Raw genomic sequence first — 25,280 nt, forward strand, 5'->3', positions numbered from 1 at the left:
CACACACACACACACACACACACACACACACACACACACACACAAATAAATACATAATATTTACACAATAAAATAAAGTCTAGCATGAAACGCCTTACATGAGGGTGATGGTCAGCATTTCAAGTCTCTACAGACACACACGCTAATACACACACACACGCACGCACGCACACTAACACACACACTGAGCTTTACCTTTTTAGCTGCGTTTGGCTGTGTAATAATGCAATGAGAAGCAGCAATGAAGGAGCAATAAAAGAAAAAAAATTTGGTGTTGTTAGTAAAACAGCAAGATGTAGCATGCGCAATTAAAAAAAGACAAACTCAGCAAATAAATAAAGCAATGAGCACATCATTTGGACATTTTGCTAACCAAACACAGGACCTGAACATCCGCAGATAAACATGACTATCATCAGACCACGACTGACGACGCGACACAGAGGACTACAGAGGTGCGGCGTCATACATACCGACGTCACCGTTCTGGAAATGCCAATAAACCTAACCGCGATTAGTACCGGTTTCTGGAAGAGGAGGATGAGGAGTGAAAACAGGGTTAGTGGAGGCAGAGCGGCGACTGCAGATGTGTGGCGCTTTCTTTCATTACTAACAATCACTAGCTGTGTTTCCATACAAAAGCTGTGAATTAGATCTATGCGCAACCGGAATATTGCATGACAGATTTGCAAATAAAGCATTGTTTCTGAGCCAGAGAGTCACTGTTGGGATTCTGTTAGTTCTCCTCTAATAAATGAGCTGTGCCTCAGAAGATGAAACGCAGTGGACGCGGTGGCTTTTAGAGGCAGACTGATGCTCAAGACAGTTCTGGAGGGAACAATAATAGAAGAAGAAGAATACGGAAGCACTGATGATGGACTGATGGATTGTTGTACAATCAGCACAACAACATTTCACATCTTTTATCATGTAAAGCTGGAAACTCCCTGAAACACACTTTTACATCTGATCAGCATCTGTCAAAAACTGCATCACATCACATGCAGAAGACTCACTATTCTGTTTATGTGCATTTATTTTGATGGAAACATTGCTAGTGTCACTAATGCTAATATTCGACAATCTAATTTATCGTTATAATGAACATGCACAATATTGACATCAACGGCACCTAAAAATACAGTGAATCATTTATTATTTAAACCTTTAGACTGCTTTTAGGAATTTTCCGATTGTATTTGCAGTAATTATTCATAACAGCGGAAAATGCTTGAAGACTTAATCAATTAATTTGCTTAATAGTTCAAACATGGGCATTTTCACATGTTAATCTAGTCTACCACAAGCTGAAATATTCATGTAAATTCAGTGAATATTTATAAGGCTACTGTACAATAACAACAGGCCTCCGTTACTTAATTTAACCAAACTCACGATGAAAACTACAAACACTTTTATTAATCATAGCTGATGGTAATGTCTTAGTTAATGCCTAATTCCGCATTAAAATCATAGTCGTAATCTAATTAGAAATCTTAATCTTTTATTAAATAGAGTAAATAACTAATATTAACATAGTAACTATTCTTTGTTCTTATACCTGTTAAATGCTGAAGATGGATTAGGAGTTTCCCATCAAAAATGTGTAAACCGCTTTGCGTGTCCAGAAAAGCACTATATAAATGTAAGGAATTATTAATATTATTATTAAAATACCTTTTTTTGCAGTTTAGGTCTTTAATATCGCGGTAATACTGAATATCATAGTTAATCGCAACACGATTTAATTGAAATTGTTGTTTTTTAGATTTCATGACCACATTTTGGAATGTACCAAATTCATAGAAAGTGAGGTGTCGTGATGGGGCGGGGCTTATATGGAGGTGGGGTTTAAATGGGTGTGCATTAGCATTATGTAGATCCTGTAGATTTCCCTCACCATGGAGCGGCGGATGTGCGTCAGGCGACTCTTGGCTTTGTTTTCTGCAAACTCCAGTGTGTTGATGTCCTTCAGTCGGGCTTTATATTTCCTCATCTGCTCACAGATGATCAGCTCCACACACCTGAGGGCAAGATAACGGCATTTAGTTTCACATGCAGATGGCAGTTACACTGTAAAAACGTTAATTAATTGATTACACGTGTTACACCTAAAGAAGTTAAGTTGAAAAAATGTCAATCTTTTGTGTGTAACAAGTTGGAGTCAAAGGTTGGAGTTAAAGTTGAGCCATTATTTCAGTGTATGTTTGCAGTAATTATTAAAAATGGTAATTGCAAGGTTTTTACCCCACAATTCTGCCAATTTTGTTAAAATTCTTGTCTTGAATCTCATCATTTTGACTTTTTCCCTCAGATTTGATCTCTGTTCTTAGCTTTACCTCATTATTCTGACCATTTTCTCAGATTGCAATTCTCTGAAAATCAGACTTTTCACAATTCAGTTTCTCACAGTATTTACTTTTTCCTCAATTTTTAGTTTATATAAGTAAGTAATGGTTTATTTATATAGCACCTTCCCCACACTTATTGAGTCACAAAGTGCTTTACAATAAGAGAAAACAAGTAAGAGAACACATGACAATAAAAGAAAGCATGTTCAAACATATTAAAACTAATTAAAAATCCAAATACAGAAACACTAATACTGTTAATTAAAAGCTTGACCAAAACTTGGTGTCTTTAAATGCTTTTTGAAAAGTTTGACTGATCCCAGAGTTCTCAGTGCTGTCGGGAGAGAGTTCCAGAGCCGAGGGGTCACCACACAGAAGGCACGCTCACCTTTAGTCTTAAGACGAGTTCTGGGAATGGCTAAAAGGTCATTACTTGAAGACCTCAGAGACCGGCCGCATGAGTGACTACTTTAAAGATCTCGAATATATAGGGGTGCTTGAGCATGCAGAGCTCTATATGTAATGACCAGAATCTTAAAATTTACCCTAAAACTGATAGGAAGCCAGTGAAGAGCCTTAAGCACAGGAGTAATGTGTGACCTGCGACTGGTGTTGGTTACAAGCCTCGCCGCTGCATTCTGCACAACTTGCAATCGCTCCATGGAGGATTTGTTCAGACAAGTGAACAGAACATTACAATAATCCAATCTAGAGGAAATGTAGGGATGAACAAGCATCTCCATCTCTTCCTTTGACACAATATTTCTTATTTTAGCAAACACTTTTATAAAACACTTTAGCTTTTTCCCCACTCACAGTTCAGACTGTTTTGAATTGATATCTCATTATTTCAGGGTTTTGCAGGTTTCATCAAGTCAAATTTAGGACTTTTTAAAGACCGTTATAAATGAAATTTCAGACTTCACATGGCAAAATGCTGAGGATTTTTTGTGATAGCCAGTGGATTTTTTTCACTTGGGCCATTAAAAAGAAAATTTGGTTATTTCCCAGTCACGTATATTAAATAATAAGTCAAAACAAGTAAACTCCAGTTATATACACATATATATTTTTATTATTATAAGTTATCTTAAAAAAAAAAAAGATTAAAAAGCTCAAATAAATTAAATTAATGGACAACACACAATTATTCATGAATACATGGAGAACTTTTAAATAAATCTTATTGTAAGGATGGAATGAAGATAATTAAGTTGGTGAATTTTACTTTTGTTAAATGTTTTTTTAGATGGATTGTTGGTGGTACCGATTGAGTAGCTTTACATGGACAAAGGAAAATTATGACCAGTTTAAAATAGTCTAAAACCTACAACACCATATTTCAGTGAATTTAAGACTTCTTAAGACTCAGCCTGTTTTTAAATAGCTCTCTCTGAAACTAGGTAAGATGAAGACTTGCATTTGCCTTTTTTAACCATGTAATCCCAGTGACTGAAACGATCGTCTTCACTATGCCGTACACTGTTATATATGGCTGATTGTAGAATTGCGTGAACATTTTCCCTCTTCAAGTCAAAATTTTGAGTATTTTTTATAATATTTCTATTAATAAACATTTTGAATAATGATAACAAATGATTTAAAGTTATTTCTAAAGAATATTGCTTGTATGTGTATTTAGGTACAATGTCTTGAAAATATACTCCCTCTATTCATATTTATGACTTTCTCCATCTCCTTAATCGTACATTCAGCTTCAATTATCATTAAATCAGAAAATCTCATTGTCAGAAATACATGAAACAGTGTTTAAGACATGTTGTGTGATGTCTGCTTTGAGGTTAGCATCTAGAGCTAAAGCACAAAGCGATGGAAACTTTCTTACTGTTAACTACATCGTCAACTCAGTTTAATAATAAGTTAGACAGCAATTAGTAACAGAGAATCAAATGTTGCCCATCAAGCATCTTTGATTATTTCACATTAATCATGATTTCAGTTTATATATTTTTGTAGATGATTTCAGTTTAAGGAAAATTAATAGGAAGAATCTACCTGCAGTGACTGATATATTGAGTGTGTGTGTATCTTACGCTGTGGTCTTGCTGATGTCCCGGACACTCTGTAACGGGTCGGTGGTGTCGGGACAGCGCAGTATACAGGGTGCAAACACGATGGCCAGCGCGTTCGCAGACATGCGGTTCGTCTCCTCCTGGAAAGAGATCCTGAAACCAGTGAACGTACAGCATTAGCTGACTGTAGTCCAATCCTATTAGTACAGTTATACAGTAAACGGTGGATCATCCTTCAGTAGTGACATTTGCATTACACTGATCTCAACCTCAACGGTGACATTTCTACTAAAATGAAGGGGTTTTAATTTATCTACATCAGCACCAGCATTAATCTCAACTAAAACATAAAGAGAAGGCGGGGCATATAGTAGCTCCTCCCCTTTAAAAAAACAGCCAATAGCATTTCCTTATTATCACAGCTCTGCCAGTTAGAGTGGTTCAGCTCAAGCACATCAAAAGAAAAGCCAATGAGAAGGAGGGGGTTGGGCATGTCAGATACTAGAGTGCATTTGATTGGTCAGAAGATTTAAAGAGGTCAGAAAAAAGCTGACAAACTGCAAGATTAGGATGTTTATATCAGGTGTAAATGTGAATTTTGACACTAGATTATAGATATCCTTAAAACTGACACTAACATCTAAAAACAAAAAACTTATTTCAATGTCACGAGATCTTTAAGCTCTTAGACACAATCCACAGTGTAAAAAGCACTTAAGGAATAAAGATTCGTCTCACCGGACCAGGTGGAATATAAGTCTCTCCAGTGTGTTCAGATGAGTCCTGCTGAGCTGATCGATGATGGAATAAACCCCCTGAACCACCTCACGCTTATCCTGCAGACCTACAGCAAAACACCATTTATACACTGTTCATACTAATGCTTGATTCTGATTGGCTGATGAGCACTCTAAGGTGTGCCGTTATTGTCAGATGCACAGCTAAAGTAGTTCCAGCAGGTCATTACAGCTCCATATCACTCCGCTGAATGATTAGAGTTATTTCACAGCTACAACAGTCAGAAACCACATCACACAACAGAAGGAGTGGAACATGTAGAAGAAACCAGTGCTACACACATCTGAATTGATTTATAATTCTGACTATTTTATTAGCAATGCTGATTTTTTTCCCCCAATTTTAAAATTCACGTCCACCAAATAAACAAAGCAGGTTATTGCAAGTCTTTTCCCTACAATTCGGACTTGTTTTCCCCATCAAAATCTGAATTTATTACACAATTCTGACTTATTTTTTCTCACAGAGTTAATATATAACAACATTTTGACATTCAAATCTTACAATTTTTACAAAAGAGTTTTGTTGTTGCTATTTTCAAGTGTATTTCTTGCAAATGTCGGTTAAGTGTTTACTTTTTCCCTTTTAAACTACACTTCTCACAGTATACATCTTGACGTTCACACTACTGTCTTGCATTCTTGAACTTTCTTTTTGAAAGGAACAAAACACAAAGCATCCTATAATAATCAGACAGGAGGTCCAACAGACTACAAGGCCAAACAATCCACCGATACATAAAACAGTTTAGTACAAATATACAAAAAAAGCTACTAAGAATCATTTACACAAATCCTTATACTTTTCCATAATATGGTTAAAGAAAAAGCATTAAAAACACAATGATTCATGCTCCTACCCATAGCCCTGAGGAACTCCTCGTACAGTTCAAAGGTCATGAGCGGGTTGGGAAGGTCACGCAGCCACTGCTTCAGCACACTGGCGATCACATGGATGTTGTAGTCATCTAAATTCACACTGTTCGCATCTGTGGAGGCAAACAAACAACAATTTATAACAATTTATATGTTTATTGAGCTTATCCTGCGATGCGGAAGTGCGCTCTTCCCTGTGACTGTTCTAGAATCTCTGGGAAATGACGAGGAAACGACAGAAAACAGTCAGACTAACTGCTCTACAAACAAGTGTGTTCACGACTGTACTTAAGATTAACATGTTTGGCTAGTTTTGTGCAGAATTTTGCTACAAATCTGCAGATTTATGCGATATGTTTTGACAGTATAGTAAACGAATACTATGTGAATAATAAAAACTTGATAATAATAAAATAATAAAGTATTTGTTTTTTTTTATTAAGGTTTATAATATAAATCTAATTAGATCAGCTTGTTTGGTAAACAAAGCAACTTTCTAAAAACTATGTAAATAATAAAAACTTGATAACAGTGGAATAAAAATAGTTTTTTTACTATTTAAAAATGATGTCAATAATAAAAACCTTATAATGATCAAATTAAAACATGAAATAAAAAACAACTTTTAAACTTATTTACAATACAAATCTAATTCGATCCGCTTGTTTGGGGAAACCAAGCAAGTCTCTGAAATTATGTGAATAATAAAAACTTGATCATAATAAAATAAAAATAAGTTAACTTTCATCTAAGGTTTACAATGCAAATAAGTAACTGCTTGTTAAGTAAAACAAAGCAAGTCTCTCATACAATAATATCTCTACTCAAAGACAGAAAATATGACTTTACAAACTGCATTGTGCAGAAGTTGCATAAACAATTGCATATTAGTTAATAATAGAACAGAATTAATATTAGAAGTGAATAAATATATAAAGGCTACGCAGTGGTGCAGTAGGTAGTGCTGTCGCCTCACAGCAAGAAGGTTGCTGGTTTGAGTCTCAGCTGGGTAGGCTATATTGTCCGTTGTCCGCAATTGTTCCCAGAGATGGGTTGTGGCTGGAAGGGCATCCACTGCGTAAAACATGTGCTGGATAAGCTGGCGGTTCATTCCGCTGTGGCGACCCCGGATTAAAAAAGGGACTAAGCCAAAAATGAATGAATGTATGTATATATAAATACATACATACATACACATTTACATAATTAAATAAACAGACTTAATAATGGGTTAAAATAATTGAGGAAATCTGGATTTTTCTGTCCGTGCAAATTGTGTGTGTCGGTGCTTCAATTCAACTCAAGTATATTTGTATAGCACATTTCACAATAATTAATGGGTCACACTTTACAATAATAAGGTTTAATGTATAAGTTTAATGTATAAAAATATAAGTAGATGTATATGTAAATATACATATATATATCTACTTAAATATAACATATTTAAATATATTAAAAATATTAAACATATGTATTAAAATATAAGTTTAATGTATTTACTGCCATGAACTAATTATGAACAATACAAGTACAGCATTTAATAATCATAGTTCAACATTTACTAATGCATTATTAACATCCACATTCATGCTTGTTAACATTAGTTAATGCACCGTGAGTCAACACCAACTAACAATGAACACTGTATTTTCATGAAGTAACATGAGCACAAACTGTTATAAATGTATTGTTCATATTAATAAATGCATTAACTAATGTAACCTTATTGTAAAGTGTTACCAAATATAGTAAAGCAGCTTCACATGTGCACATTCTTGCACTACAATCCAATTATTAGTTTCCACAACTTGATTAGTTACTAATAACTTTAACTAACTAGTAACAATAGTTTAGTAATAGCTTTTAACTATTATTATATGAGCAGAGTTAAGCTGCAGTTCTACAGTGTACAGGTGCTGAATGGAGTGTGTTTGTGTATTAGGTGTTGTGATGTGGTGCAGCTCACCCGTGTCCAGCCCCTGCTTCAGCTCTTTGATCTTATTGGTGGATCCAGACTTCCTGTAGATGCCCTCGGTGTAGAGGCCGTGCATCTCGATGTAGTTGATCAGCTTCTCCACCACCAGCGGGACGCTTCGCTCATCACTCGTCAGACGAGACAACTCTACACCGAACTGCCGTGAAGACAGCTCTGGGTCAAACTGAGAACACACACATGGATGCATGCGCACACGCACACGCACGCACACACACACACACACAAACACACACACACATATACATACATATATACATACACATACACACACACATACACACACACACATAAACATGACCACACACAACATGCGCACATACATACATACATACATACATACATACATACATGTACAACACAGACGCACACACAAAACATACACATATAAGGACACGTGCGCACACAAACAAAAACACAATGTGCACACACAAACAAACATGCACAATGCACACACACAAAAACATGATGTGCACACAAATAAAAAACAAACATGTGCAACAACACCACACACACACATACATACAAACACATGTACACACACACACAAAACACAATGTGCACGCGCACACATACAAACAAACATGTGCATCAATGCACACAGACACGTGCACACACACACATACACACACAAAACACAATGTGTACACATTCAAACATGCACAACACAAACACACAAATGCATGCACACATAAAAACAGACATGTGCACACACACACACAAACACCGTGCACACACATAAAACAAACATGTGCAACAACGCACACACAGACACATACAGACACGTGCACACATACACACACACACAAAAACACAAGGTGCGCACACATAAAAACAAACATGTGCAACAATGCAAACACACATGCACAACAAAACGGACACATACACAACGCACAGAGAGCAAACACACACACCATAAAGAAAAAAACCACATGCACAAAACACAAACACAACACACATACACAACACACAAACACACACAGAGAGAGACAGACAGACACAAATGAATTACATGAAAAAATGGCGCTCGAGAAACAAAGATTCTTGCTCAATGATGAGACACAAAAAACTGAAGATGGCAAACAACAGATTTAGGCCCAATCCCAATTCTATTTGTGTACTCCCTTGGGCCCTTACAACCCAGGGTTAAGGGGAAGGGCTTCAAAATGTACCCCTAAAATTGGGACAGCACCTCTACACGTCATCACACGTCATCACCATCTCTTGCTTCATGTGAGATCAGACGATGGAGACTGCTGGAGTGATTCCACTTGTGTTATTTATTGGTGTTTATCTTCAGGAAATCACTGAAGGCACATATCATGTTATCATGACGATCTTATGTGCCAATAAGCTCATAACTGTACTGTGTATTTAACACAGTGGCCATATTCATCAATGTGAACACAAGAACACAGCATTAACATTATAGCAGACAATGTAAACAGCTCATTCCCTAACACTGGACTCTTCTGACCGGGTATTTGAGTGTCATCGAGTGTCAGAATGCTATGCGACTGCTGTACAGGAGTTATGATTAGGGATTATAGATCGCCAAATTTCATGAAGGTAAAACATGAGTGCGGTTATGAATATATTAAAACATCGGCTTGTTTGTTGTAAGAATTTGTAATAATGACAAAAAATACTAATTAGTGAATCTCCTGACTTTCGGGTGCAGCGATCCTGCCGTTGTGGCTGGTGTATTCTGGGAAATTTTCTTACTCCTTGGTTTCGAGTGTGTCCTGAAAAATCTCTGTTTCAAGGGGTATCTAGCCCTTCCCCTTAGCCCTACACCTTTACGCTAAAAATTATTAGGACAAGTAAGGGGAAGGGCTAAGCGGTAGAATTGGGATTGGGCCTTATTATTATTTAATTTCTGTTTTCAAAAAGGGAAAACACAACAACTCAAAATGAAGAGAGAGTTTTCTTAAAACAATCAACATTACCTGCCAGCAGGAGCGCACAATAGCATTAAACTGAAAACACGGTTATTTTGCTCCCCTTACTGGCAGGATTTATTTTATTGATTTATTTTGTTGAATGTTTTAAGAAAACACTCAATTCATTTTGCTCATTATTTTCTGAAAGCAAGACTGTCTAGGAAATTTAAGATGTTTTTTTGGAAACGTGAAGAGCATTTTTTTGTAGTGTTTATTTGTAAAAATCTAATAACTTTGGATGAGTTAACATTTGAGAAACACTTAAGCAAAACAGACAGATACAGCTCATTATTTATGTCAAACACAATATTAAGAATGAAAGGACGGCCAATTTCACAGTGTCAGCATATGGGTTTCCATCAGCCTGCGCTAATGCATGTTTTCAAATCACGCATGAGAACCTGGAGAAAACCCACGGGGAGAACATGCAAACTGCCCCAGCTGGGGCTCGAACCAGTGACCTTTTTGCTGTGAGGCGACTGTGCTAACCACTGAGTCACTGTGTCGCCCCTTTTATTGTGCTTTCTAAATAAATTTGATTAGATTTAATGCAAATAACGGGACATGGAAAACACTTGTTGGATAAACTACACTTACAGGACTCCATTATGCTTGCCTTGTTTACTGTTGGTTGCTAGGTTACCAATACTGCAGTGAGCCACTCTAACAATAATGGAGACGCAGCTAATTCGCATATGGAATGAATTATTTTAGCTGTTTTAAAAGATTTTCTTCACATTAAGATGGAAACCCAGCTAATCGGTCAACCGTTATAATGAAGTGCTCTTACCTTCTTGCTGCATTTGGTGGTCATCCTCAGACAGCACTTCTTGTGGCACGCATAGCGACACACTGAAGAACAGTAGGAAGAAAAACAAGCACGTTTAACAGCCAATCAGACATGGAGCATCACATTTCCCTCTCAGATCTACAGGAATATGAAACTGAGAGACTGTTCTCAATCAGGTCCAGGAGAAAACTGAGGGATTTATGGTGGGAAAATCAAATTAAGCTGCTCTCAGACCAGCAGACAGACACTTAGAGACTGAATATGGGAAAAGAGAAACTGATATACACTACACGAATGCTACAATGACTTATTATTAATATACTATTAAAGTTTTTGTTTTTATTTTAATTACTTTACATTGTTTTTGTTTTAATTTATTGTTATTCGCATTTAAAGTTTTAATATTTTATTTCAGCCTTTTTGTATAATATTGTAGTTTTTAGCCTTAGTTTATTTAGCCATTTATTTTATTTAATTATTTTCATTTAATTTATTGCAAATAATTAGATTAACAATAAAGTTTTTGCCCAATTTTAACCCATATATATTATATAACCTATATATATTTTTTCTGATACTGCTATATCTTTTTCAATGTTAAATAAAATTGCTCATAAAATATTAGAAATATTAGATGAGATAATTTTGTCATTTAATGTGACCAAAACACATATAACTTGAAAATATAAATTGGTATATTGCTTTTAAGAAAATGCTTCAATATAATATTAATAATAATATTACATTTAATTTATGACGCTTTATATTCAGACAGAATCTTAAAATAATACATGTAAAAACAAATAAAAAAGTGCTAAAAATTAGTCAAAGGATCATCTAAAATTCCACAGTTAAAATATAAGAGCCTTAAAACATCCGTGTCCTTGATAAAAAAAAGGCATTATTTATAGTTTTTTACAAACACATGAACATTTAAAATAATTCCCGAAAATAGATATTCTTCAAGTCAAATTAGCAGTATTTGGTACTTCTGTAGTTACAGAACATAACAAAAGGATGGAGTAAATCAGTGCTGAATGCCTTTATCAGTCATTCTAATGTTATGAATGACTTGGTTGATTAAACTGACAGAGCTGAACTCACGTTTGCAGACGCAGGCTTTGTCCATCATCCAGATGAGAGATGAACAGAACTCGCAGTAGGTCGGGATGCTGTACTGCGTGGATTTAAAGATGTGGCCCATGTGCTCTTCCACCTGCAGAGGGCAGCAGAGCACTCAACATTTCAACACTGTTACAGTGTGGCTGGATAGTAGAGGATTAATTATAACCTGGATTATACATCTAATTACAGTAAACTACTTTTTAAAATACTCTTAATCAGATTACAGTTACTTTTTATGGATTATGGCTTATGGATTACATTATGGCAGCAAGTTGTTCACAACTCATTGATTTCTGCTCAGTTCCTTTTTTATGTCTATTTTTAATAAGCCTGCTGCTGCTTGAATACATTTACGATATATTAAGGTTTTTTAGAAGAGAGATTTTATAACTTCGATACTGTTATACAATCCAAATTCAAAATTAGTCTGATTGCTACCATAAAAGTAGTCTAAATGTTACAATAAAGTAATCCAAAAGTACACAGACTGTGTTACTTTAAAACTAATCTAAATGCTATCATAAGTAATCTAAATGTAATCCAAAATAGGCAGATTGTGTTACTATAAAAGTAATCTCAATGTATCCATGAAAGTAACCTAAATGTAATCCAAAATAGGCAGATTATGGTACCATAAAAGTAATCTAAATGTAATCCAAAAGTATGCAGATTATTACTATAAAAGTAATCTCAATGTTACCATAAAAATAATCTAAATGTAATCCAAAGTAGGCCGATTGTGTTACAATAAAAGTAATCTCAATGATACCATGAAAGTAATCTAAATGTAATCCAAAAGTAGGCAGATTATTACTATAAAAGTAATCTTAATGTAACCATGAAAATAATCTAAATGTAATCCAAAAGTATGCAGATTATGATACCATAAAAGCAATCTAAATGTAATCCAAAAGTATGCAGATTATGATACCATAAAAGCAATCTAAATGTAATCCAAAAGTAGGCAGATTATAACTATAAAAGTACTCTCAATGTTACCATAAACGTAATCTAAATGTAATCCAAAAGTAGGCAGATTATTACTATAAAAGTAATCTTAATGTAACCATGAAAGTAATCTAAATGTAATCCAAAAGTATGCAGATTATGATACCATAAAAGTAATCTAAATGTAATCCAAAAGTATGCAGATTATGATACCATAAAAGCAATCTAAATGTAATCCAAAAGTAGGCAGATTATAACTATAAAAGTACTCTCAATGTTACCATAAACGTAATCTAAATGTAATCCAAAAGTAGGCAGATTATAACTATAAAAGTACTCTCAATGTTACCATAAACGTAATCTAAATGTAATCCAAAATAGGCAGATTGTGTTACTATAAAAGTAATCTCAATGTTACCATAAACGTAATCTAAATGTAATCCAAAATAGGCAGATTGTGTTACAATAAAAGTAATCTCAATGATACTATAAAAGTAATCTAAATGTAATCCAAAAGTATGCAGATTATGGTACCATAAAAGTAATCTAAATGTAATCCAAAATGCAATTGATTACAATTAATAAGTAATCCATCCAGCTCTGCTAACCAAGTATACATAAGACATAAAACACCAGAATAATGCTATAAATGTAAATAAGACTGACTGTGTCTGATTCCTTCTTCCTCCTCTTCTTTCTCTCAGGTTTAGGAGCCTGAAAACAAAAGAGAAGAGTCTCAGAAGACTTATTTGGGTGTGTGTGGGGTGTTTGGATGTGTGGATGTTTTACCTTACTGATGGTTCCGTCCATTGGCTTGTATTCGGTCATGAACTCATCCAGGAAGACTTTGAACGTGTTGACCCAGACTTTAACAGGAGACTCGCTCCAGTCTCTCTGCTCCAGACGCATGCTCTTCTCCAGAATGTGCTCGAACAGAGCGTAGAGATCTTTATAGCGAATGCTCCTGCCGTCATCCATCTAAAGGGGACACATTTTATATTGGAGATTTTGAGCATAAGATCAAGTTTTAAATTAATTACTCACATAATTATTCATGTCGTTCCAAACCTATAAGACCTTTAATCATCTTCAAACTCAAATTACGATTCTTTTAGGCATAAGCAATACCACATTTTAATTGCTTTATGACACCGATATTTATTTTATTAATGTGATTGAATTAATATTTTTAAAATTGCAAATGCGTTTTTTTTTAATAGTTGTTATTTTTTTAAATAATTGTTATATATATATATATATATATATATATAATTTTTTTTTTTTTATGTTGTCATGCCAACTTGCTACCATATAAACAGAAGCATGCAACACTAGTCCCGCCTCCGAGTTCTTCTGATTGGTCCACTGCTTTGGAATTGACAGTATGGCAAATTCATTTTTCATTATGCATATTCAAAACGAACAGCAAAAGCAAGTACTGGAGATTTGTTATTATTCCTGTAGTTCCGTACTGAACTGTGACAGCAAAACAGAGGTATGCACCAAACCGTGACTCCAGTGTACTGTTACACCCCTCAATACGAAAACAGAAGATAGATTTCATTTATTTTTGAAGATGACTGAAGGTCTAATGGGTTTTCAACGACATGAGGGTGAATAGTTAATTATTAAATTGACAGTATTTTCATTTTAGAGTGACCTATCCCATCAAGGCTTGATTATAAGTCAGTGTACAGTTCTGGATGTTGGAAACTCACAGCCAGAGCAGTAGAGTATGAGTTGAAGATATTGAGGCGAAACTCCTTTAGGGCTTTCTTGAACACCACATCCACAGCAGTGTCTTTCTGTCCATCTTCAGCATCCAGATCACTGATCTACAACACATCAGAAAACAGATAGTGCAGATTTGAGCAAATATGATGATACTTCCTGCTTCAAATAAGCTTTCATTAAACAGTAAGCTCCCTGTTACACAGAAATTTGGGACAATATAAAAGCAGGAGGGCTAACAGTTCTGACGTCAACTGTATATGTATGAAGGAATATTAATGTACATATGTAGGAGTGCAGGTTCTACCTTCTTCATGAGGAAGTCGTTCATGCTGCGGTAGTCTGCGGTGCTGGTGAGGATGTGCAGAGCGTCGTTCTGCCAGGCGGTGGACTCGAGAGAAACGCTGCTGATCTTTAGACTGCGCCGCCTCTTCATCGACATCATGCCCAGCATCGGCTCGCGGTTCTCCTTGCTGTCGCGCCTGCGCTCAGACACACCTGCATGCTCTGGGCTTCCTGGAGGAGAGTCTGGGACACAGAGAAGGCATGTTAGAAACAGGTCTACATGGAGAGACATTCATTATTGCGGGAAAACACACCATTTCTCCTGTCGGTGAGCTCTGAGTCTGCGGAGCGCCCCCTGCTGGATATCTTTTTATCTCCATGTTTGCTCTTACTCCAGAAGCGCATTTTGCCTCTCACCCTTTAGAGAACAAAGTATGGATGACATGACATTTTCATGCACTGATTAATTACAAAAACAAACAAAAAAAACTCTAGACATGGAACAAAATATTGATGCATGGTGAATTGAATAATCATTTTGCAAGGATTCTGAGAGCACATAGAGCATCGTTTGCTTATAATAACTTTCCTTGAGCACCATCTACTGCTCAAAACTAGCCTAGAGCATTATCTACTAATGAAACTAGCCTGGACAGCAGTTTAGAACTAGTCTAGAGCACCGTCTGCTGCTAAACACTACCCTTAAGCGCTTTTTGCTGTTCAAAACTAGCCTAGAGCACAATCTGATGTTCAAAAGCATTCTACAGTGCCATCTGCTGATTAAACTAGTCTAGAGTGCAGTCTGTTGTTTAAAACTAGCCTAGAGAGGGGTTTGAAACTAGCCCTGAGCAGCGTTTACTGTTAAAACTACCCTACAGCGCCATCTGCTGTTCAAAACTAGCCTAGAGAGAGTTTAAAACTAGCCTAGAGCACCATCTGATATTCAAAACTAGCCTAGAGAGAGTTTAAAACTAGCCTAGAGCACCGTCTGCTGATCAAAACTAGCCTAGAGTGCCATCTGCTGTAAAACATAGCCTAGAGCGCCATCTTCTGTTAAAACACTAGCCTATAGAGCTGTTTAAAACTAGCCTAGAGCACAGTCTGCTAATCAAAATTAGCCTAGAGCACCATCTGCTGTTAAAAACAAGCCTGGAGCACCATCTGCTGTTCAAAACTACCCAAGAGAGCGGTTTAAAACTAGCCTAGAGCGTCATCTGCTGTCAAAAACTAGCCCAGAGCGCCGTCTGCTGTTTAAAACTACCATAGAGAGCGGTTTAAAACTAGCCTAGAGCGTCATCTGTTGTAAAAAACTAGCCTAGAGCGCCATCTGCTGTTCAAAACTAACCTAGAGTGTCATCTACTGTAAAAAAACTAACCTAGAGCACCATCTGCTGTTCAAAACTAACCTAGAGTGTCATCTACTGTAAAAAACTAACCTAGAGCGGCATCCGCTATTCAAAACTAGCCTAGAAAGCTGTTTAAAACTAGCCTAGAGCGGCGTCTGCTGTAAAAAAAAACTAGCTTAGCGTATCTCTGTTTTGATTTTTACAATAGTAACATATTACTCTGTGCAGTTATATCACATCAGCAAGAAAGACTTTTTTAGACACAATATTTCATTTTTATTCTGATTGGCCAGTTTAAATAGGTCAGCTAGTAGCAGGAATGAGCCGCCTCTGACCTGCTGTCTGTCTGAGACATGGACTTCCTGAGCGAATCCATTTTCCCAAGATCCCCTGAGGACATGGTCTTCTGGATCCTCTTCTGCTCCTTCTGAGACGACTGGAGACGGGAAGCAAACACAAAACTCGCTCAGGCCAGAATCAGACTTTATAAACACTGAAGCACTTCAGAAGGCTATCAGATTTCCAAGAATATACAGCTTAACCGTGCCGTGACACCAAACCCACTCACCGTCAATATTAGAGAATAGAGCATTTGAGAAAAGAGAGTGAGTGAGTGAGTGAGTGATCCCATTAATTCTGTGTTAATTCTAGTCACGTGCGTGTCCACTTCCAATATTCATCAAGTTATTAGAAGTAAACAGATCCAGTGGAGGAAAACTTCACATTCAAGAACAGACACCCGAAATACTTGAAAGGAAAGTGTTTGGTTAATCTCGACCTCATCCAGTCAGGTTTATTCGTCTTCTACAGGATTAGTCCTATTTTTTGAGGATGGTCAGATTTGGTTATGAGGGAGGTCAACGGTTGTGGTCAGTCAAGAGGCGTTTGGATGCTTGCACACTGACCAAACTTTAGATTTAGATATTTTAGCCCACATTCTGTCATCATTTACTCAACAGAATGTTGTTCTGAATATCTAGGTTTTAGAGTTGAAATAACTAGCCAACCTTATATAAACATGTTCTTGTTGTTGAAGTCTTCTGATCACAGTTGATATAATATAATGGCCTGCAATAACACAGTTTGTTCAGTGGGGTGCTGTAGTGCAAGACTATTCTTCAGCTTTTCTGAATATCAGCCAACAGAAGATACTTATGAGAATATGACAGACTTAATAATAAATCCTGACAATCTAGATCAGGGGTGCCAAACTTGGTCCTGGAGGCTTGTGTCCTGCAGAGTTTAGCTCCAACTTGCCTCAACACACCGGCCAGGATGTTTGTATCCCTATATGAGCTTGATTAGCTGGCCTAGGTATGTCTGATTGGTCTTGGAACTAAACTATGAAGAACACCGGCCCTCCAGGACAGAGTTTGGGCACTCCTGATATAGTAGGTTCTGCTGGAAAACACATGATGTGTGGTTGGATCAGTGTGCATAGCTCCGATCCGGAGGGAGCGCAGTTGTTCCTGCTCTGGGTTTTACCATCTCGGAGTCGCTGTGGAAGACGCAGTCGATGTCGGGGGAACTGGGGGAGTGTGGGGGCCGGGTGCAAGAGAGCACAGGTGTGTCCTCATATTCATCATCCTCATCTTCCTCAGAATCAGCCTCTGTGCTACAGGCTCGGCTGAGGAAATCGGAGCGCGTCCTGGCCATACGAGCTTTCTTTTTACAACCAGCTCTGGTCACCTGATCGTTCACATTGATGATGTCAAGACAAAACTCCTGCTGGACCTGAAAGTTGCATCCATCCTTCTGTCCAACAATCCATCATTCATCCATCCAACAACCAATCCATCTGTCCTTCCAACCATTATTATTCCACCTATTCATCTAACCATTCACCAATCAATTCATCCATCTATTTCCCCACCCACCTGTCTGTCCATAAACTAACCCATCCACCAATCAGTCCATCCTTCCAATCCATCTTTCCATAGATCCAGTCACCTATCCATCAAGTCATCCTTACACCATCCATCCACCCACCTAACATTCGAACCATCCGTTCATCCATACACCCATCCATCCATTCAGCTATCAATCATCCACCCACACACTCATTAAATCCACTTTTCCATCCATCCATACATCCATTCATTAACCTATCCATCCTTCCACCAATTCATTATCCACCTATCCATCTGTCTATCCAACCACCCACCCACCTTTCAGTCCATACACCCATCCATCCATCAATCCATACACCCATCCATCCATCAATCCATCCATCCCTAAACCCATCCACTGGTGTACTAAAATACTTTTTTTCCCCACAGAAAATATCCATTTTGTAACGAATAATCCTGAACAAATAAGGTTTGTCTGTCGTTTGTCTGCCACTCACATCTCTGTTCTTCAATGATCTGAATCCTGCTTCTCTTTGGATCGCCAATGACCGTTCCTGATTCACCAGGTCTTTATCCGACCTGAAAAACACAGCAAAACAGCTTTCTCAGACTGGACCACACGATCGCAATCCAGCACTTCAGCTACAGCAACATCTTCTAAATATCAGTAGATGAACTCACTTGGAGAAGGTGAGTCGGCTGCGTTTGGGGGGGAAGGCCACATTCGCTGCTTTCTCCTTCATGCTTATGCTGATACTCTGAGAAACAAACTTCTTCTGAACATCAGCTTTGGGCTCTGAAGGCTCTTCGTTTGACGCCGCACTCCTCAAGTCCAGCTGGAGGGGTTTGGAGGAAACCGAAAATGAAGAACCAGTGTCCAGCTCATGATTGGTTCGAGGTTCAGGAATGATTGAACAATCCGAAGCAGATTCTCCATTGGAGAGCGGGACGTCCTGAGCTTCTAGTGTTTGCAGACTGCTCCGGTCAACAGGGTTTTCCTTCTGCATGCTGATGATGACCACCACAGACTCCTTCTTCTCTCGGATCTGCTTGGCACGGTTTGGCGTTTGTGGCGCACTATTAATCGGACTCCCGTCTTCATCAGGGATGTAGAAATGGGGTTTGAAGGATGCAGCCGGACTTGTTTGGTTGACCTCCATTGGTTCGGATTTGGAAAGTTCAAGTTTTGCTGAGGCTGAATCCTCGTTTTCAAGGAGCTCAAAGCTTTCTTGGCTATCAGTGGAGGCTTGATGAGGAGGATGATGTTTGGACGGAGGGATCTGAGCGTCTTCTGTGTTTGATCCGGATCGGACTTTGAGCAGCTCTAAACTGAACGTGGCTTGTTCGAGTTCTCGTTGCCTCCTGCTTTCTCTTTTGTTTCGGCTCTTCAGAGTGCTGTCGTCTACAGTTTTTGGAGGAGGATCGGTGGTCTGCTTTTCCCAAACCTCCTCCAGCTTCTCTGCTTCTTCTGTGTTTTGGTGTAAACTCTTGGTCACAGTGCTTGGATGCTTGCTTTGCTCTCTACATTGTTGCTCTCTCAGAATTCGGCACCTTAAAAAGAAACAAAAAAGCACAAATTTTAATACTTTACAAAATATTGAACCATTTCAGACACAATACGCAGGGTTTGCATGTTTTTCCCTGCTAAAATTCTACGACAATGCACATTTAAATTACAGCATGTAGTAAAACACATGACAATCCTTGTAATTTATGACGATTTATTAAGATAATGCTCACGTTCAACCTACACGACTTTAAACATGGGCAGATCGCTGTGCCGTTCACGCTACATGACTTGATTTTGTGTCTTTAAATCGCTGTGGTGTTCACACTACGAGACACTACGTGAATGATCCACAAGAGGGGGGTCACACACTACATGATCTGTCAACAACTCGCTCGCCAACAGCGGAAAATTGGAGCAGAAGCCAAATTATGTTGAAGAGTGTTACCGTTGTCGACTCTGCTGCCCCCTGCAGGCGGCCTGTAGTGTGACGGCGGCACGGCGCTGCTGCAGAAAGCTCCGCCGGTGTGTGCGTGTCCTCCAGACGGCCTGAATGAGCGTCGCCGCTGTGTTACGTGTGTTCAGGACTCTCCTCCAGCACCTCTGGATGATCAGTACAGCTCTCCTCTGCTGCAGGTACAGACGTCTCGCTCTGAAGCCTCTCCAGACGGCCTGAAGACGCAGTGCTGCCCCCTGCTGGAGCTCCAGCGCACACACCGACCCGTCAGCCTGAGATATACAGCTACGCCACCAGCGCTGAGGTCAGAAAACACACACAATACAGCATACTGAGGAAAACTGAACTGATAAAGTGGAGATTATTCATTACTAAATTCAACAGATAGGAGCACTTCCTTGATTTTATTTACTATTTATTACATACATATGCATTTAAACAAATCATTACTGCATAGAAATGCAATTATTAGATGAATAATAAAGTATATTTATAGATATTTAAAAATAAGAATTACTTAAATACATCATTTAAATGATCATCGTTTCTTTTAAAATGCAACGTTTGATATATTAATACATAATGTTAATAATATACTTATTTAATATACAAGTATAATATATAAGCATATACTTATTTACTAACAATTTAATGGAGATTGCTTTATTTATTATCCTGCCGCTTTATAAAATCTATAAGGCACGTAACACTACAGTGAGTTAACCACGTCTGTTTTTAAATGCTTGTGTTTTTATGGATTAATTGTTGTAATGTCATGCTAATGCCCAGTAACTGCTTCACTATACAGTAGGCAACACCTGAAGTGGATCAAAACCTTTCAACAAAATTGTCCTAAAACTGTATACAACATCCATTACTGTCTGAGGACAATTTCAATCCACTTGAAATGTTGACTAATGTATAAATATAGTAAGAAATCTGAGTGTTTTTAAATAATTTAAGACTAGTCTATATGTGTTTAGTGCTGTTAAATAATTAATTAAGATTAATCACATTCACAATAAGCTTGTATTTACATCATTTGTATTTTTATAGTTGAAGTCAAAATTATTCAACGCCTTGTTTATTTTTTTCCCCAAATTCTGTTTAACAGAAAGCAGATTTCTTCAACACATTTCTAATCATAATAGTGTTAATAACTCATCTCTAATTACTGATTTATTTTCTCTTTGCCATGATGACAGCACATAATATTAGACTAGATATTCTTCAAGACACTTCTATACAGCTTCAAGTGATGTGTAAAGGCTTCACTAGGGTAATTAGGGTAAAGTTAGGGTAATTAGGCAAGTCATTGTATAACGAGGGTTTGTTCTGTAGACTATCAAAAACAAATATAGCTTAAAGGGGCGAATAATATTGAGCTTAAAATGCTGTTTAAACAATTAAAAACTGCTTTCATTCTAGCCAAAATAAAACAAATAAGACTTTCTCCAGAAGAACAAATATTATCAGACATACTGTAAACATTTCCTGAATCTGTTCAACATCATTTGGGAAATATTTAAACAAAAAAAAAACGTTAAAAGGGGGGTGAATTATTCTGACTTTGACTATATATACACATGCAACATCTTGTATTATCTTGTAAAGGATGGGTTTGTTAGTGGTGCACATGTTGAAAAACGCAATGAAGAAATAACTGAATAATGAGAAGTGACAGGAAGCTCCGCACACATGCATCTTATCAAAGCTGTGTTTAGCGTAAGCTGCTGTGTGTGGAGCGCCGCATGTTTGCCTTTGTGTTTGTGAGAATCGAGTGAGTTTCATGTCTCTCTGACATGAAAGAGCCGCCTTGTTTTGAAGGAGGAATGGAGACGTTCAGCTCCAGAAAACACTCCACAAACAGCTTATAAAACACCAGCGCCAGCTGAAAAACACCTCAGAGAAGACACATCTTCATCTCTGAGACACGTCTGACAGAGACATGCAGTTTCTGGAGCTTTGTGATGCTGCAGACGCGAATAAACCCGGGTGTTTTTCTACAGGTCTGAGTCTACAGTTTTTAATTGAAGCGTTTTAATCAGGGAGGTATCAATATAGAGATCAATCTGTCTATCAGCAGAAAACAAAATGAGTCGACTGTTTAGTCTCAATAATCAAGTACAGTTAATATTTCAATCATCATCATCATCCATGATTGAGTGTGAATTATGAGCGTGTTTTCTGCTGTGAACGTGTCGATCTGAGGGATGGTTTATTTGGTTGTTTTGATCTGGGAATGTGAGCGTTCTCCTGGCTGACGTTCACTGCTCTTGTTTTTGTTGGCCTGAATCCTGCAGGAAGATCCAGAGAAAACAACAGCAGAGAACTGAACTCCACACCATTATTAAACACAGCTGCATCTATAGCAGCGTACAGTACATGTTAAACGAGCAGAAATCACTTCTATAACAGGTTTAAACCCAGATGTGTGTCAGCAGTGTGTCAATATCTCCAGCCTCTAATGGTGAACATGAATTAATCCTATTGTTTATAATCAGACTTGATGAATGAAACACTTTGATTGACATTCCCCCTTTGTATGTGTCATCAGACAGGCCCCGCCCACTAGTGCCAATCTCTCCCTCATTAGCATAGGACATTAGTCCTGCTTTAAATCTGCCACTATGCTGACACACAGGCATTTGTAGCTCCACCCTCTTCTGAAAAGAGCACAATCTCATTTGCATTTAAGTCACCAGAACACCACAATTAGGATCAAAGCCTGAAAGGGTCAGTTTCAGAGAGCTGGAGAACAGTATCTGTGTGCTGTTTTGAGCTCAAGCTTCACTACAGACACCAGAGATGCATTTTACATCTGATTAAAAGGGGCAGAGTAGGTCTCCTTTAATTATAGAAGTAAGAAAGAAAGCGTAGAAGCACATGAGTGTGAGTAAAGGATGTGGAACTGTTGATTTGTGTGTACCTGTATGAGGCGCGCGGCTCGTTTCTGCCTGCAGAAGTGCTTTCTGTCCCTCTGCGTCCGGAAGCTTCTCTGCAGGCAGACGATCCTCCTGAGCACCTCCTGATGGAGCTCGTCCTGCAGCCGCTGCCGGAGCCGCTCATGCAGGAACACCTGCCACACACACACACACACACACACATCTCACAATACACTTCACAGGTGTCTTAGGCCCAGGACACACCAACCCGACGGTCGGCTGTTGGGTTTTGTTGGTCCATCTAGTGTGTTTCATGTGTTGTTTTATACATCAGCTCTCGTCAGGTTGATGTCGAAGCTTATTGACCCAACCTCAGCATTGGCTGAACAGAGTGCTCTGATTGGTTATCAAGCAACGAATCAGAGCACGAGTGTGTCATGGTTAAGTGATGTAGCAAGTAAACAGTTCAAGTCATGAAGAGGCCGGCTGTGTGTTCGCTACTTTTGTCAGATATTTGCAAACGATATGGATTATTAGATTATCAGACGCATGACGAGAGAGAGGGCGAGGCAGTGGCGCAGTAGGTAGTGCTGTCGCCTCACAGCAAGAAGGTCGCTGGTTCGAACCTCGGCTCAGTTGGCGTTTCTGTGTGGAGTTTGCATGTTCTCCCTGCCTTCGCGTGGGTTTCCTCCGGGTGCTCCGGTTTCCCCCACAGTCCAAACACATGCGGTACAGGTGGATTGGGTTGGCTAAATTGTCCGTAGTGCATGAGTGTGTGTGTGAATGTGTGTGTGGATGTTTCCCAGAAATGGGTTGCGGCTGGAAGGGCATCCGCTGCGTAAAAACTTGCTGGATAAGTTGGCGGTTCATTCCGCTGTGGCGACCCCAGATTAATAAAGGGACTAAGCCGACAAGAAAATGAATGAATGAATGACGAGAGGGAATCCCTCCCCAGTGAAAGACGATTACTGGAATAACACCGCTTTGTTTACGCTTTGTGAACATCAGCAGTTTGGTTTCGCTTTGTGGAAGTAGAAAACAGATAGCACCCCCTGCTGGAGCTGAAATACACGTCCTCTTACGGAAGTCCTGGAGGGCGGGTGTCCTGCAAAGTTTAGCTCCAACACTAATCAAACACACCTGGGCTACCTAATCAAGCTCTTACTAGGATTTCTAGAAACATCCTTGGAGGTGTGTTGAGGCAAGTTGGAGCTAAAATCTGCAGGACACCGGCCCTCCAGGACCGAGTTTGGACACCCCTGTCTTACGCAAACGGAGCTGTTGTTTCATTGGTGTGTTCATGCACAGCTTGATGGTCCAGACGTGATCCAACAAGAGGCGACAATGTTTATGTAATACATACATTTGACTCAATGAAGCATGTATTTATTTAAATTACTAATGAAACATGGTGAAGTGTTCAGTGTTTTGAGGGACATTTAGTGTATAGACTTTAGTTGGATGGTTTGAGTGGTTGGGTCAAAGTGTTCAAACTATGCGTCTAATTTGACTTTATTTTTAGACTACATATAGATACAACCAGCTTACAGCTTACAGTGTCTATCAGTCCTCTAGATCTGCCAGTTTCAGACTGTTGAATGAATAGACTGATTGGTGTCATTATGCATTCATGATGGTATGAACCATTATAGGGTTGGTCAGTGTGTCTCTTACCATACTGCGGCCCACTTGATAGCCGCTGGGCTCCAAGTCTGCACTGCGCAGGAACTCTCGGATGCCCATCTGACTGGCACTGAATCCAGCCGGCAGCAGAACGTGGAAATGATGAGCAAAATCCTGGAGAAACACACAACGGCTGACTCAGAGAGACGTGAATCATCTTTAAACTAATCTTTTCCTGAACACACACTGTATAAACAACTCTTTTAAAACATGGCAACGTCAATTTCTGAAAAGGACTGATTGAGCTTTAAATTGAATGTGATCAGTGATTTAGGACATTTTCAACACTGACCTGAACTGAATCAAAAATGATCACGTTTACAATCGAAAACTGCAACACTGACACTGAACTGAATCATTCATACATGATTAAGTTTACAACACTGACAGTTACTGAACTGAATCAAAAATGAACCAAATCAAATTTATAAATGATGAATTTTGCAAATGCCATTAATTATGAAGGTGATTTGGATCACTTACTGAACTGATTCAGATCCATAACTGATGAAATATGCAACACTGACACTTACTGAACTGAACCAGACGTCAAAAATGTTTTAGTTTTCATTAATTATAAACTGAATGCAGACACTTGCTGAACTAAATCAGAAATGAACTTATCAAGATTCACGATTGATTCATACTGATGCTTAAAGGAATGAAAACTGAACTAA

The 25,280-nt window shown here is 38.2% G+C and overlaps 1 protein-coding gene across 1 annotated transcript in view; it reads right to left on the reverse strand.

Annotated features, from left to right (window-relative positions):
• myo9ab (myosin IXAb) overlaps positions 1-25,280 on the reverse strand; it is a 63,721-nt gene that overhangs the window by 1,970 nt on the left and 36,471 nt on the right. The window contains 21 exon segments of the mRNA NM_001423784.1: positions 196-213; positions 474-527; positions 1,901-2,024; positions 4,406-4,537; positions 5,123-5,228; positions 6,042-6,170; positions 8,027-8,219; positions 10,787-10,848; positions 11,891-12,002; positions 13,526-13,573; positions 13,649-13,837; positions 14,578-14,694; positions 14,898-15,118; positions 15,190-15,293; positions 16,557-16,657; positions 17,707-17,910; positions 18,569-18,650; positions 18,753-19,622; positions 20,027-20,334; positions 22,965-23,114; positions 24,595-24,717. Coding sequence (NP_001410713.1) covers positions 196-213; positions 474-527; positions 1,901-2,024; positions 4,406-4,537; positions 5,123-5,228; positions 6,042-6,170; positions 8,027-8,219; positions 10,787-10,848; positions 11,891-12,002; positions 13,526-13,573; positions 13,649-13,837; positions 14,578-14,694; positions 14,898-15,118; positions 15,190-15,293; positions 16,557-16,657; positions 17,707-17,910; positions 18,569-18,650; positions 18,753-19,622; positions 20,027-20,334; positions 22,965-23,114; positions 24,595-24,717 — 3,447 coding nt within the window.

Source organism: Danio rerio, chromosome 25 (genome assembly GCF_052040795.2).
Source record: "Danio rerio strain M-AB ecotype USA chromosome 25, GRCz13ab, whole genome shotgun sequence".
In the NCBI taxonomy this organism is placed as follows: Eukaryota; Metazoa; Chordata; class Actinopteri; order Cypriniformes; family Danionidae; genus Danio; species Danio rerio.